Source organism: Natator depressus, chromosome 13 (genome assembly GCF_965152275.1).
Source record: "Natator depressus isolate rNatDep1 chromosome 13, rNatDep2.hap1, whole genome shotgun sequence".
In the NCBI taxonomy this organism is placed as follows: domain Eukaryota; kingdom Metazoa; phylum Chordata; order Testudines; family Cheloniidae; genus Natator; species Natator depressus.
The window spans coordinates 3,451,953-3,467,748 of NC_134246.1; the positions used below are offsets into that span (position 1 = coordinate 3,451,953).

A 15,796-nucleotide genomic window follows, 5' to 3' on the forward strand; every position below is an offset into this window, starting at 1 on the left:
ACATTAATTCTAAAATACTATTTTTTATGGATGTTAGTGATTCTTTGCCTTGCTATCTTCTCAGTAAAGTAAACTGCCTTTACAATACCTGAGAGAGAGGGGAGGTGAGATAATATTTTTATTGGACCAACTTCTGTTGGTGGAAGGTACAAGCTTTTGAGGTATATTTCTGTCTCTCACACACTTAATCATATCCTCTTACTTAAATAAACCATTACTTTACAGCTTTTTCAGTACAATATTCATAAATCTTCCTGCACTTAGAGGTATTTGAACTTGAGAGTGTGCAGAATTCCCAAAAAAATGAAGAGGCTGTCTTTCTGAAAACTTTTGGTGAAATGGTCCCCTCATTGTCAATGTAATTCTCCAGTTCACTCTACTTTTTTCTAAACTATTTCCAGCCTGTCCTTTTTATTCCAACTATTATATTAATGCTTAAGTTTTAAAGCATCAGAACTTGTTCGTATATATTCATAATTCAACAAGAAATTAGAGGAAAATGTTCTAAACTGTAGTCAAAATGTCCTTATTGTTTGGCTGGTGGTTGCTGTATTGACACTGTTTTTTTTTAGCTTAAAGATTGACCTCAGGATGTGAGGGTGTGGGAGATGAAGGCAATACTTTTAGCCTCTTAAGGAGTGTTACCAGAACACATGCAATAAACAAAATGCCCTCTAAGTTGCTGCAAGAATGTTTTACGAAGAGAGTTGAGGACTGGAAGTAAAGTGGGGGAAATGGCCCACAAAGGGAAGGTCAGCAATGTCAGGATGGCCTAATATCCAAATCTTTGCTTTAAGAAGATCACAAGCCAGCCCCTCCCCATTCCACACTCTTGGTACAGTATATGCTGTCATCAGAACTATGAGGAAGGGAGAGCTCTTGTTCAGATGTTGACACCAACATGTTGAACAATGAAAATATGGAAAAAAGAATTCAATTTGAATAGCATAGTTTACTTCAGCTGTGTCCTGTGATACCCAGCACCCTAGTACAGTAATAGACAAGCGTCCATCAGAAAAGTAGATAAACGTCCATGTTTGTGAATGTTTCTTATGCTTAGTTGTCATAGGGAGAAGGAGCTTTAAAAGAAAGAGGAAGTTGCTTGTTGATGTAGTGAAGGAGCTCAGCAGCAGTACTATTTACAAACAGCTTAGCAACAGCATGGATACTCTTACTATGTTGGATCTTGCACCCCCCACAAGAAAGTTGATGATATGGAAGAAGTCAGGAGGAGTGGATAAACTTCTGTCCCGTACTACACAGCCTTTGATTAATGCTGAGCTACAAATGGTAAAGGTTTATGCCTTTGTATGCTATTACAACATTACCATATAAGTGATGGGATTGTTGCATATTTAGGACCTGATTATCAGAGATGGTCTCCAATTTTTCAGGTTTACTTTTGTGTGCCCAAGTAACTGTGTGTCCAATAAACTGCAGGTGAAAATATTAACAATTGAATTATCTAATTGTACAGAAATTCAGGTAATTGGACATCTGATGACTATATTTGTATCTACTCGTATTTGCTTCTACAGAAAACTCTGCCATCTCTAGAATTCAGGCCCTTAATCTTCAAAATTCCAAGAACCAGTACAAGAGGGCATAGAAATATGAGCGTATGTTTGTGATTTCACATATAGGCACTTCGTTGATTGCACACTGGTACATTATTATTTTTCTGATTTATTGCTCTGTAATTAGTGCTAGACCATATTGACCTTCTGCAATGATTGTTTGTTATAATAGTAATAAAAATATTATATAGTGCTTTCCACCCGTAGTTTTCAAAGTGCTTTTTTGTTTGTTTTTTGTTTAAGTGTTCTGAGGTCTTCAGGCTACCAAGTAAATACAAATGTATTATTAGTATTGTTTTATTAATATAACCTAATTGAGCAGGAATTATATTCTAGGAAGTCCTAGTTTTGAACAGTGAATTCCAAGAAAAAAAATTACTAACCTTTAAATTTGTAGAGCCAAATAAGATCAGCTTGAGGAAAAATGTGTGACTTGACCTGACACTGTACTGTTGTAGTAAGAGCCTTATGTTAGAAAGAACATTATAACAGTTTTATAAGGCAAGAGGTCTTACAGAGAAATGGTGTTAAAATTGTTTTAAATATCTGTAGACATGTCCAGTTTTACTGAAATTGTCATTTCATTCATTTTAGTTTCTGAAACATGTTTTCAGTTGCACCAAATGGAAATAGTGCCAGCTAATCAGATCACTGGTGGTGGCTACTTATTTATTGATTTAAAACAAAACTTCATCTGGTTACAAGTAGAACATACTTTAAAAAAAAACAAAACTGTACTTTAAGCTCTTATCTGAAGCACACAAGTCATTTCTCTAAGCCAATCAGAATTCAGCTATTCAATAATGGTACAGTGAACAGCTGTCACTATCTTGCTCCATCGACTGTTAGACAAAAGACTTCAGTCTTTCAGTATAATGGGAATAAAGTAATTGGAATAGAACATTATCACAAGAATACTTCTGTCAGATAAATGTTGAAGCAAAGCAGAAGGAAGAAGTATGTTGTGAATCCTGAACAACAGTGTGTATGTTTAAACCAGAAGCCTGTGGTATACCTGTTTTTATATTTTTATTTGAAATGTTTTTAATTTTTCCTTTTATTAACTATTTTAGAGGAAGGCAATTGAAACCAATGAGGCTATTTGCATGAAATATAATTATTAATATTTTCAAAGCAGTGCAGGGGATTTAGATACATGTCTTTGTGTAGCAAAATCCCCTCCACTGCTTTCAAAATCTTAACCTATGTTTTTAATTTTTAATTTTAAGTAAAAACCTTCATTTGTTAATTGCAATAAGACACTGTACTACATCTTTTTTGATAATAACATACTTACTAGTGTGCCATTGACCTAAAACTTATCTCTGTATCCAGCCATGTCTACATCTCTTAGCACGTTGCAAGACAAGAATCTCTTGAACACTGTCTTCTTATTATACTGAAGGATGTTGGCTGGAAAAATAGGTCAAATCATGCATGGAAGAACCTTCCAGGCATGGATCCTCACCTCTTTTCCACAGGAGGGAGGTATCAGTTGCTTTGTGGCACTGTTCCCTGCTCCCTCTCCCATGATTTCAGGGACCTTCCAGACAACCTTCTGTTGGTTCAGGGTCCATGATGGGGTGAAGACTGCTGGGAGAGCCCAACTTGGGTGGGAGTAATGCAAAAGGAAGCACATAGTGTCCCCCTACTGGCCCCACAGAGATTATGTAGGCTGTATTACCTTTTATATGGGGCACCTCTTTAGTGGGTCACCCCTCCCTATAAGAGTGTTCCAGGGGAGCTTCTGGAAGAGGACACTGGAGTGCAAGAGCAGGTGTTTAGGCACAGGTGTCCATGCAGATGGCCCTAACCTCTTGTTAATCCTTTGGATCCATACAGATCCCTCAGATCTGCAAGGTTTAGGGACAGAGCCACACCCTGTTCCACATGGAGACAAATCATCCCCCCACAACTGTATGAGAGAAACTCCCATGTGAATAACCTCACAGATTTTTCTTTCCCTTATCCCTCTCCAGTGGGTTTCATTATTGGCGTGGTGAGGGGGTTGGTAGGGAGAGATGAGCCAGCCCAGTGTTAGCTTTGCCACTTTCTCACTTAGAACAATTGTTCTCAAATGGTGGCTCGGGACCCGTTTTAATGGTGTTGCCAGGCTGGCTTAGACTTGCTGGGGCCAGGGGCTGAAGCCCAATCAACACTGTCTGGGACCAAAGCCTGAAGGCTTCAGCCCTGGGCAGTTGGGCTCAGGTTACAGGCCTCCTGCCTCGGGCTGAAACCCTCAGACTTTGGCTTTAGGCCTCACCCTACCCCCCTAATCAGAGGGGCAGGGCTCGGGCAGGCTCAGGCTTCGGTCCCCCTTCCTAGGGTCACGTAGCAATTTTTGATGTCAGAAGGGGGTCATGGTGCAATGAAGTTTGGGAACCCCGATTTAGAGAATCTTTGCAAAATTGGTTAACAGGGTCTGAGTCAGTATCTCTAAATTCGGAATTAAAGCAATTAATATACAGTAACTGTCCATCATTTCCTTGTATTTTCTGCTATGTTTTGTTGCTAGTTATTAATCTGAAGTTAAATTCTAGAAATATAAAAAAGAAACAAATCTTTGTTTTTACAGTTGTATTCAAATTGCTTTAAGTATCATGGCTTTAAAACTGGAAGAAAAGGTATACAGACAGAGTCTGAAACTGAAGAAACAAGACAAGAGAGAGAGACTACAGGTGAGATTTTTATAATTCTGCTTGTCTCTACTGATTTTATTATTTAACCACCAGAAAATATTTTGTTTTAAACTCACACGTTTTATTTAGTGTTTCAGACACAAAACATTCAATGTGCATCACTGCCCAAACCAGAAAGGCAAGAAAGCTTAAGAAAACTGGTTACTCACTTAACCATTTATATTAGTTATAGGGCTGTCGATTAACCGCAGTTAACTCACTTGATTAACTCAAAAAATTAACTATGATTAAAAAAAGTAATCACGATTAATCACACTGTTAAACAATAGAATACCAATTGAAATTTATTAAATATTCTTGGATGTTCTTCTACATTTTCAAACATATTGATTTCAATTACAACACAGAATACAAAGTATACAGTACTCACTTTATATTAGTTTTTATTACAAATATTTGTATTGTAAAAATGATAAACAAAAGAAAGTATTTTTCAATTCACCTCATACAAGTACTGTAGAGCAATCTCTATTGTGAAAGTGTAACTTACAAATGTAGATTTTTTTTGTTACATAACTGCACTGAAAAACAAAACAATGTAAAACTTTAGAGCCTACAAGTTTACTCAGTCCTACTTCTTGTTCAGCCAATCACTAAGACAAACTTTAAGTTTGTTTACATGCAACCCTTCTGCCCATCAGAGTTGGCAGCAACAAGGGCCGGGTTCAGTATCTAGGGGTTCCATTCCAATAACACAATGCAAAACCGGCTCGAGCCCCCACCCAGTAACCTGGGACAAATATATACCACCCCCGCTGGGCACCTCCAAGAGGCAATACTTCCCCTCTCGCAAGCACAGAGTCTGAGTGTAGCAAAAAGCCTTTTAATAACAGAGAGAAACAATGTGGCATTATGTTGGGGAATCACCACGAATAGGATTCATAACACAACCCATGAGCAAAAACCCACCCCAAGCAAACTGGGGCATGTCCTTTCCCTTGGGTTCTTGAGTCCAGCAACCCAAAGTCACCCAAAGTCCCAAAAGTCCAATGGCCCAAAAGTCTCTGTCCCTGCTCAGGACAGCCCCAGAGTTTGAAAGTTTATCTGCAGAGTTTTACCTCCCAACCTGGGTGGAGAATGGGGCGGGGGGGGAAGAGGTAAGGGGCACCTTACATGATCTGAAGCTGACTGCCCCACAGCTCCATAGGGCTTCGCTCCGCTCCACCAGCCAGTCCACAAACTGCTCCGCTCAGCTCCGCGTCCCACAAGCAGCCCCCACCGTCCCATGAACTGCTCCACCAGCTGGTCCACAAGCCGCTCCAGCCGTCCCGCAAACTGCTCCACAATATATCTTCAGGTTCCCCCACTACTTAACACAACACTCAGTGCTTTTAGCTCTTAGTCAGTTTTTAGCTCTTTTGTGATTTCAGCTTGTAGTAGGGGAGCCTTAGCACTGGTGCACCATTAGCCCAAAGTGAATTCAGCTCAGCAGCCTGTAACTAGACTCCTAATGGAATCAACATTAGCTCTTGATATTCCACAGTGGAGAAAGGAGGAAGTGCAATTAGCATGTAAGGCCCTCACCAGGGGGCCCATGCCACCAAGTATAAATACTTGTCCCCAGCCTCTCTCAATTCACAGAGTTTTGGAACCCATGTCCCTTGCCTAGCAAGTGCTACTTAGTTGATGGCGAGTCCCTCCATCCTAACAAAAGGCCCAGTACAGTTCCAAGCACAGTTCCCATAATCAGGGTAATAACAATTTATTCTTCCTGCCCCAATAACAGAGACACTGGGGATCCCACAGCAGCCAAAGTGACCATTTGGGCAGCTATGGCCTCATTCTAGGTGGGGTGGGTGTGCCTATGCAAATGAGATCAGCCCCTGAAGTTCTTTTCCACAACTTGCCACACCTCACCACCAGATGTCAGGGTGGAGCTCATCCTGACTCTGCTTACATCCATTTATGGGAGATACTGCTGCCTGCTTCTTATTTACAATGTCACCTGAAAGTGAGAGCAGGCATTCTCCTGGCACTTTTGTAGCCGGCATTGCAAGGTATTTACGTGCCAGATATGCTAAAAATTCGTATGCCCCTTCAGGCTTCAGCCACCAATCTGGAGGACATTCTTCCATTGCTGATGATGTTCATTTAAAAAACAGTGCATTAATTAAATTTATGACTGAACTCCTTGGGGGAGAATTGTATGTCTCCTGTGCTATTTTACCCTCATTCTGCCATATATTTCATGTTATAGCAGTCTCAGATGATGACCCAGCACATGTTGTTTGATTTATGAACACTGTTACTGCAGATTTGACAAAACGCAAAGAAGGTACCAATGTGAGATTTCTAAAAATAGTTACAGCACTCAACCCAGGGTTTAAGACTCTGAAGTGCCTTCCAAAATCTGAGAGGGACAGGGTGTGGCGTATGCTTTCAGAAGTCTTAAAAGAGCAACATTTCAGTGTGGAAACTACAGAACCCAAATCATCAAAAAGGAAAATCAACCTTCTACAGGTGGCATCTGACTCAGATGATGAAAATGAACATGCATCGGTCCACTCTGCTTTGGATTGTTATTGAGCAGAACCCTTCATCAGCATGGATGCATGTCCTCTGGAATGGTGGTGGAAGCACGAAGGGACATATGAATCTTTAGCGCATCTGGCACGTAAATATCTTGCAACGCCGGTTACAACAGTGCCATGCAAACACCTGTTCTCACTTTCAGGTGACGTTGTAAACAAGTGGGCAGCATTATCTCCTGCAAATGTAAACAAACTTGTCTGAGCGATTGGTTGAAGTAGGACCGAGTGGACTTGTAGACGCTAAAGTTTTACATTGTTTTATTTTTGAATCCAGTTTTTTTGTACATAATTCTACATTTTTAAGTTCAACTTTCATGATAAAGAGATTTCACTACCCTACTTATATTAGGTGAACAGAAATATACTATTTCTTTTGTTTTTTACAGTGCAGATATTTGTAATAAAAAATAAATATAAAGTGAGCACTGTACACTTTGTATTCTGTGTTGTAATTGAAATCAGTATATTTGAAAATCTAGAAAACATCCAAAAAATTTAAATAAATGGTAATCTATTATTGTTTAACAGTGCGATTAATTGCAATTAATTTTTAATCGCTTGACAACCCTAATTAATTATAAAGCAGAAATACATATTTTGCTTTTGTAAATACTTCAATGCCCTGTTTAAAAAATGCTTAAGAATAAGAGGCATAGTACATTTGTTAGCAGACTTGTTTTTCTTCCTGTGGTGTGTTAGATTTGTGAGGGTCTCTTTATCTGGGAGACCACTGAAACCAAAAAAGGCTTTCATTTTATTCTGAGATTGATCAATAATAGCCCACTGTCCCAAAACAGGTATTTAGGTCTATTCTATTCTGGATGACTGAGACTTTGTGGAACATCCAGAAGGAGACATGTTTCTTCTGGAAACTCTTTATTACAGGTGTTCCACCCAATTTTGGTTTTCAATTCATCTAGAGAAAACAATCTGTAATGTTGTCAAGAAGTTAGTTAGAGGAATAGATTAGGATACCCCTATATCCACAATTATTCTTCCTCAGTACTTAGCAGTGTACTCTGTCTCTTTTTAAAAAGATTTTCAGACCCAGATTCACCCAGTTCATTTTGAGCAGCCTCATGGAATAATTATAAAAATGTATAGGCATACTTTAATGTTTGCCCAATGGTAGTGAATAAACAGCACGTCATACCCAGCCTGTATCACATACACATTAATCCACCTCTGTATGATGGCTGCTTGCTAAGTATGCTTACCCATAATAACCAAACAAGCAAAAGGAAGCGTGGACAGAAGTGTTACAGACCATAGACTAGCTCTCTCAGCACATACAGCCATCCCGCCTCTTTTTGGCACTAGTATACCTTAGATCAATTTCAGTCCTGGAATAAATGGGTGCAGAGAAAACAACAGAAATTGCACCTTTTATTCCAATGCTGGAATTGGTCCCTTTTCTTATTTATTCCTCCTCCTTTGTTAATTTGAGAATGTGACAACCAGCATTATACTTTACATTGAGTAGAATGCGATATTGTCACTTGCCGAATTTCACTGTAGGATTTGTTGAGAGAACTATACTTGCAGTGGAAAACAGTGTTTATTCCATGGTAAATAAGTCTGCTTCTTAACCAGTCATTTATTTTGTAAAATTTTCCTGCAAGTGAAAGGTCGGTCTTTAAATGTTTCCAAGAAAATTCTTCCACTAGCTTTTTGTCCCAAAGTACCCTTGGGTACGTAGCTCCTCTGCTCAGCACTCATTTCGATTCTTATCCTCCATGATCGTTAGGTGTTAATGGTGGTTGATTTTTGAGATTCAATGTAATTTCATTTTAAACTTTGTTTTCTTGTTAATATAGAGATGTTGATAATAGAAGAGTCAAGTTACCTGCAAGAGTCAGCTCATACAGAAACTGAGAGAACTATTACTGATGATTCATTTGTGTTGGCATTACAGAATGGCAGAAATGAGGACGCTAATAAAATTGATGAGGCTATAGTAAGCACCTTCAATAAATGTAAAAGAACCAATGCATGTATTTATTAGCCACGCTTTATATTACGTTTCCATTTACAGAGAATTAGTAAATAATTAATAGATGTTATTAGTATGTTACAAACATGAGTAGCTTGTGTTATAGATGTTTTTAAATACATTAGTAAAATGTCTTATAGATGGTTATAAACCATGTTTATAAGCAAACTTGTTGGATGCTATACCAATTTATAAACCATTTATTAAAATATCTTTTCACTTATTAACTCTTTATAAACTACTTATAAATTGAACCTAATTATTATTTATGTGTGCTGGAAAAGATACATGGTATGTCCATTTTTATCAAGGATAGAATTTTAGATCTCCCTCATATTTAGTAACATCAGCCTGGACATTATAAAGTCCTTTACTGTCCTAAGCAAAACTAGAAAATGTCTTTGTTTTGTTTTTTTAATCTGAGGTTTTTGCTGTAATGTAGAGTTTATATTTTTACAGCAATATGGTGGGTCCTACAATACATTCTGCTCTTTTTTTAAGCAATTGCTGTAGTGCACTGTAGAAGGGTGTAGTGTTGCTGTCACATAGAGGGACCTCTATATCCTTTGTGCACCACAGAGGGAGACTCTGAACAGTTTGGTGCAGGTGAAGGTTGGGAACAAGCTGGGGCGGAGTCTGTGCATACACACTGACTATGAATCTGGTAGTTGTGACTCTCCATTGGAGATTGTGGAGGCATTACAATCACTCTTGCAGAACACAAGTCTGCCTTGCCCATGGGGTGGGAAAATTAGTTACTGTAAAAATACTGAGATATTAAAGACTGGTAGTACATACTCCTTTCTGTATGGAGAGGATGAAGCCAGTAAAACAATATCCTACCACAATTTCAAATAAAAATTAATACAGAAGTTATTTATTTTAAAAATGTAGAATTCATGTTTGTCAGGTTTTTCCTGTGGGTGTCAAAATTTGCACAAATATGAAACCCTGGTTTGGTAATCAAGGCCCCGTGTATTCCACCATTTAAGCATTGTAGAATTTGCTTTAAATCAACTCCTTGCTGCAAAATGTAAGCTTTCATTTAAAAAAATGTTTCTGACCTTAATGGTTGTGAAGAAAATCCTAAAAACTTGCACCAAGTTTAAACCTGAGTCTGCAGGCAGCCTGAAACAGTAGCTATGAGTGGTGTGAAGTGCCCCATTCATCTTAATAGGGCATTAACTCCAAAATACAAAGATAACATTTTAAATGCCAGATTGGCACATGAACAGTAGCAAAATATTTAAAAGGTTCTGATACTCTTATGCACACTGATAAGCACCTTACTTTGCAAGTAACCCCACTGAAGACAGTGTGGCAGCTCGCATAGTAAGTAAAATGCTGTTAAACAAGATTTGAGCCCATCTGAGTAGCAATATCTAGCTAATGTTTTTACAATTCCTTACAGCCTAGTACTCCACAGGTGCCAAAAGCCCCAACTGTCTCCTACACAACTACCAAAATACCCAGCTTCACACTTAATTACATCTCTGATGTGGTTAGGCATTGTCAAAATAGATAATACACGGGTCACATAAAAAAAATTGCAGCCTTAAAAAGTGAAGTTTACCCCAGGTAGGGATGTAAATAAGTGTTGAAATTTAAATGAGTGAGCTAAAATACTTGTCCCATTTTTAACATTTTGGCATGTGATTTTTATAAGTTACATCTAATGCTTGTATTAATCTCCTATACAGGATATGGTGAGGAATGATCAAGACAGTGAAGAAAGAAGGTGGAGCAAAAGAACTCTTCCAATATTGAACACTTTACGGGTATGATGTTGGATTTAGCCATTAGATGCTTTTTAAATCAGTTATTGACTTGGATTGAACCATAAAATATAATGACAGGTTTCAGAGTGTACAACCACTTGCTATTTGTTGATACATTACATGTGCTACTGGTCTCTGAAAGAGTTTCATGTGTGATACAACCATGTTTTATTGTGTGTTGACATGTATACTCTCAGGCTTCAGAATGCTTTGTATAGTGGCAAATCCTTTCCAATTTTTGGAATTTTTCAAATTTTCTAAATTTGGAGTACTTGATTTCTCACTCTGAAGTTTGCTTTAACACTGGACCATGATTTTATTATTGGTGGGTCTGGTAGCACTGCCTATTATTAAGGTTGCCCGACACTTCCCATTGTAAGACCTCTATTTTCAGTTGCTCATAACTTTGCCAAATTTTGCCAAACTGTTCAAGCTAAAGTTTTACATGCTGGGTGTCTGCATCAGGCTAAATTTTGTGGAAAATTTCAGCCCAAATGATTCAGACATTTCTCAGAATGATGTTAGGGAAATGTACATTGTTTTGCCCATATTAAAAAAATTCTGATGACCTTTATTTTAAGAAGCTCTTGTGTCCATATGCTTTGCAGCAAGATCTTGAAATTTGGCAGAGGATTTTGCCTTTATGTCAGGGATGTGCTGTTTGCCTTCCCTGTGAAAATCTGCCCAAATTCGGCCAAATTGTAAGTCTTTGAACAATTGCAACAACTGCTTAGTAGAACTTCACAGCTAAAAACTCAGAAGGTTCATACAGAATCTGGCATTCTCCAGCCCAGGACTGAGCAGGACTTCCCTAAAACTACAGGTCTAGACTGCTGTGGGCTAGGCATCAGAAGTAAGAGCAGGGAGACTGGCTCTCCTGTGCTCTTGATGCCCTCCTTCTCTCCCCCACCCCCATGCTGGCACCCAGGCACCACTGAGGAGGCAGCTGTCTGATTTGAATGTACAGGGGACATAAGCCAGATCTGGTAGTGGGGGCAGATGACTGGGCCAGGCAGTTGGTGGGGGAGCCTGGGAGGAATGGGAAACAGAGGGATGGGACCAGGCCTGGGAGATGGCTGTGGGGAGACTGGATCTGAGAGATTGGGGTAAAGAATTAATAGTTCTTCAAATGGCCCTGCATATTCCCACTTATGAGTATTGTGGCACCTAACAGTAGAACCTTCTCCAAGCACTACCTATTAGAGCGCATGTTCTCACACCCTCACCCCACCCTTCCCCTCAATGCTTTTGAATGTTCTGAGGACAAGACTATATAAGGGGGCACTGCACTCCACCACCTCAGTTCCTTCCAATTGCTGCAGCAGACAGAAGTGAACCGTTCCAGGCCATTCAGATCCAGGGGTTTTCCTCCTTTGATAGTGCCTGTGATAGTTTTAGTTGTTGTTGTTCTTAGTGTGCAGTGTAGTTAAGTAATAAGTGTAGATAGTTAAGGAGAGTTGGTAGGTTTGGTTTCATGATATTGTGGAACAGTAGAAGAAGAAGAAGAAGAATCTGGGATTTAAGAGATGTGCTTTGTGCTCAGCTGTCTTCCTGGCATTGGATGACCACATTAGATGTCTGAAGTGCTGGGTTGAAGGTAATTCTCCTTCTGGGTGATCCATTTGCTGGGCTTTCATGCTCAGAGCATGCAAAGACGGGTAGAATAGACTGCAGGTGCTTCTGCTTATGGAGGCTTTAGCTGCTAAATCCTCTGGTTCCAGATGGTCATCGGATCTGAAGCCTAAGAGATCAGTTTCAGCTCCTGAGGCTTCCTCCAGCAAGACTAAGCTGCCTAAAGGTTCCCAGGACATTGGGATCTTCAATAGTTCGGTCTCCAGATCCTTCTGTTAAAGCTGTCAAGGCTTCGAAAGCACCACTCGTGTTAAAAGGCCACCTTCCTGCTGAAGAGGAAGAGAAGGGGTCAAACTTTTGGGGAATGGGCAAAAAAGTGTGCCCACTAGAACACACTCCCTTCCAGGGCCTGTAATGGAACCCAGGATTTCTGAGTTTCACCATTTAAATCTCTGTTTTGAGTATCTGTGAAACCTACTGGCAAAGTGTCTTAAACCGTGCTAGCGCTGATCCACATAGAGGATGACATCCTGCTATTACTATCAATGACTCCCTTAGCTCATGTGGTAGGGGTTGATGCAGTGGCACTGAAGATTCCAACCCTGCTGATGACCCATGTGGGTGTCAATATGATGCCGCATGATGGAATTTCTTGTTTTTAAGTTTGCTTTTTTTTTTAAACCTGGGCAAGTGCACACAGAGAAAACTACATGAAGAGAACATTATTAACCTGCAAAGTCAAAAGCTAGGAAATGCCAGAATTAAAACTGCCTGTGCAACTTTGATTTGGCCTGCTTGCATGCATGCATTATGATACAGTCTGCCACTGCATAGTCACATACAGGTTTTTCCACAGGACCTCTGTCTCGTTCAGTGCACAGGATGGATCTGCTATGGTGGTTAATCAGGATTTTGTAATAAAGGAGACTGCTGTCTGCAGGATCCTTGCTTCATTTGTTGCAGAAGTTGGAAAGTGTGCAATGAATGAGGCAGGAAGATTATGGCAGGAAGAGAAGGATGGTCTTGTAATTAGGACAGTTGAATGTTGTCCTGGAGAATTGGATTCTGTCCCTACCTCTGCCACAGAGTTCCCATGTGATGCTAGATCAGTCACTTAAACCACATATTTCATAGGTGGTCATTCCTTGGGTGTTCCTCACTTTCTGGGTGCTTAGCTTGACACTCTGGGGTCTCAGGGCTGCAAATGAGGTCAATAGGAGTTCTGCTTTGAACAGTGCTATATAATACTAAATACTCTGAAAAATCTGAGGTCCTTAGTGTCTCAAAAATGAGCACCCACAGTTAGTGGATACTTTTTATCTTAATCTCTCTGCGTCACTTCCCAATCTGTAAAATGAGGATAGTAATAACTCTTCATCTCACAGAGGTGTTGCGAAATTTAATTATCTAATGTCTGTGAAGCATTCAGATGCTATAGTGATGAGTACTATAGAAAAACCCATGAGAAAATTAATAATTCTCTCTTCAGAACAAGGTTTGAATAATGTGTGGTAAATAAGGCATGGGCCACACATTGAACAATTAGGAGAAAACAAAATATTGAATAGGTGTGCATTAATTGAGCATAGACTGTTCTGTGCACTGAATGAGGCAGGGATTCTGTGGAAAAAAATAGTAAGTGATCATACAATTAAAGAATGTATCAAAATGCAAACATACAAGGGGGGTACAAGCAAACTTAATTTGAGCATTTCCTAACTTTGGAGTGCTTGATTTTGCAACCTTAATAATCTTCTTTTAACATAGTTTGTGTGTGTGTGTGTATCCGGTGTGATACATGTGTGTATATTTACATAGTCATACACATAGCCATTTACAAAAATCACACAATTGTTTACCAAGTTGTGATAGACTTTACTGTATTTTTAATGGTATTTGCTGTACTTAGAAGGGAAGATAGCAAAAGCCACAGTAAATTATAATATAAGGACCGGCAGTTCTGCAAAGCCTTACACATGTGATTGATTTTATGGATCTGAGTAGTCCCATTGAATTAAATGGAATGAATAACTTATACTGTAAATATACATGTAACGTTTTGCAGGATCAAGGCCTAAGTAGATTTTTATGGGATACATTTCATCTTGTATCATCAACAGTATTGCCAACTCCAACCCTCCAAAAACCATGACTCAGACCCCACAAAATGATGAGATTTTTAAATAAATGTTAGGTTCATTTTGTTTGCCTTTTGCTTTTTGGCCCTGTTAGGATGCACTTGCTTTATCTTTTCAAGCTTTTCTGCATAACCACAAAGGCTAGAATTTTTTTTTTAAATGAAAGCTTAGATTCCCGTGCAATCTCTTGATTCCAGAAGTGGGGGGGGGGGGGGTTTAAGAAAACACAAACTGTTGTGAGATTTGTGATAAAATTGCAAGAGTTGGCAACACTGTAAAATTTGTGAAGAACTTTAGGAAAATTACATACATTAAAATATACAGATAAGAAACCATCTTAAGGCCTCGGTCCTGTAAATATTTACTCCTGTGCAAAAATGTTTGTAAAATCAGTACCTTGGTTCCAACACCATGGGATCTAGTTTTATTAGCAGTTAAACTGACCTAACTATATTTTTCAATTTCTTTTTCTATACAGTACATCAACAAATCAGGAGTGAGTTCTGTCAGTTTTTTGAAGCTCTGTAAGAACGATGACCGGAAACAAGTTTCAGCCAAGTTTTACAGCTTCCTTGTTCTAAAGAAACAGCTGGCTATTGAGCTTACTCAGTGTGCTCCTTATGCTGATATTATAGCAACTGTGGGTCCAAAGTTCCATATTATCTGAGAGCTAGCATTATCTATACATACGATTCAGAGACCGATTAAAAATTGTGCTCTGAATTTTTCAAAAATTCTTTTTTCCAGAGGAGGGAGTTGAAGGTCTCATCAAACCATGAGGAACTGACAAATAGTTCCCCCTTTTTCATCCTTGCACCTCCTCTCTGGATTATGTAATAGCTAACCTTGCGTAGGTGTGATATATATTTCGTGGTTATTCATGGAGAAGATGTTTATTTAGGTTTTTAAAAAATATTTTGTTTAATATTATCAATAGTTCAATATTTTGTTAATGGAGAAAAGCTAAAAATAAGCATTCAACTCAAGCGAATTTTGTATTGAATATTAAATTTCTTTTAAAAATCTCTGTGAAAGTTCTATAAAACCTGTCTAGAGTTACGACAAACACTGTTTTTAAAAATTGTTAAGCCAAACTCTTTTGCACTAGGTTATTTTTCAAAAAAGACCTATTAAATATTCAGTCCAGATGTCATAGGGTCCATGAATAGATTTGACTATTTCCTATAGCATTCTAAGGTTATATAAGTCACATACAAATGTCCATATATAATGGTCCATGAAATCCTACTAACTAATGCAAATATTCAACTTGTGTACATCTCTGAAAACTTATATAGAACTCATAAACCATGGTACTGTCTGTTTATTTCATAACTGAAAGTCATGTGTATTTATTTTTAAGTTTATTTTTATTGGATAACAGCAATAAACAATATTTTGCTACTTTGTGATAACAGTGATCCTTTAAGTGGTCTTTATCAGAAACATTAGAGTCCATTTTAAAATTATAACTTCCTTACAAGGAGAGTTTCAACTTTATTTTTTAA

General features: G+C 38.6%; 1 protein-coding gene across 1 annotated transcript in view; it reads left to right on the forward strand.

Annotated features, from left to right (window-relative positions):
- RAD21L1 (RAD21 cohesin complex component like 1) overlaps positions 1–14,955 on the forward strand; it is a 29,918-nt gene extending 14,963 nt beyond the window's left edge. Inside the window, exons 8-12 of the mRNA XM_074969582.1 lie at positions 1,061–1,290; positions 4,153–4,255; positions 8,625–8,764; positions 10,501–10,578; positions 14,767–14,955. Of these exons, the coding sequence (XP_074825683.1) occupies positions 1,061–1,290; positions 4,153–4,255; positions 8,625–8,764; positions 10,501–10,578; positions 14,767–14,955 (740 nt within the window). The remainder of the gene's footprint in view (positions 1–1,060; positions 1,291–4,152; positions 4,256–8,624; positions 8,765–10,500; positions 10,579–14,766) is intronic.
- Positions 14,956–15,796: the final 841 nt, after the last annotated feature.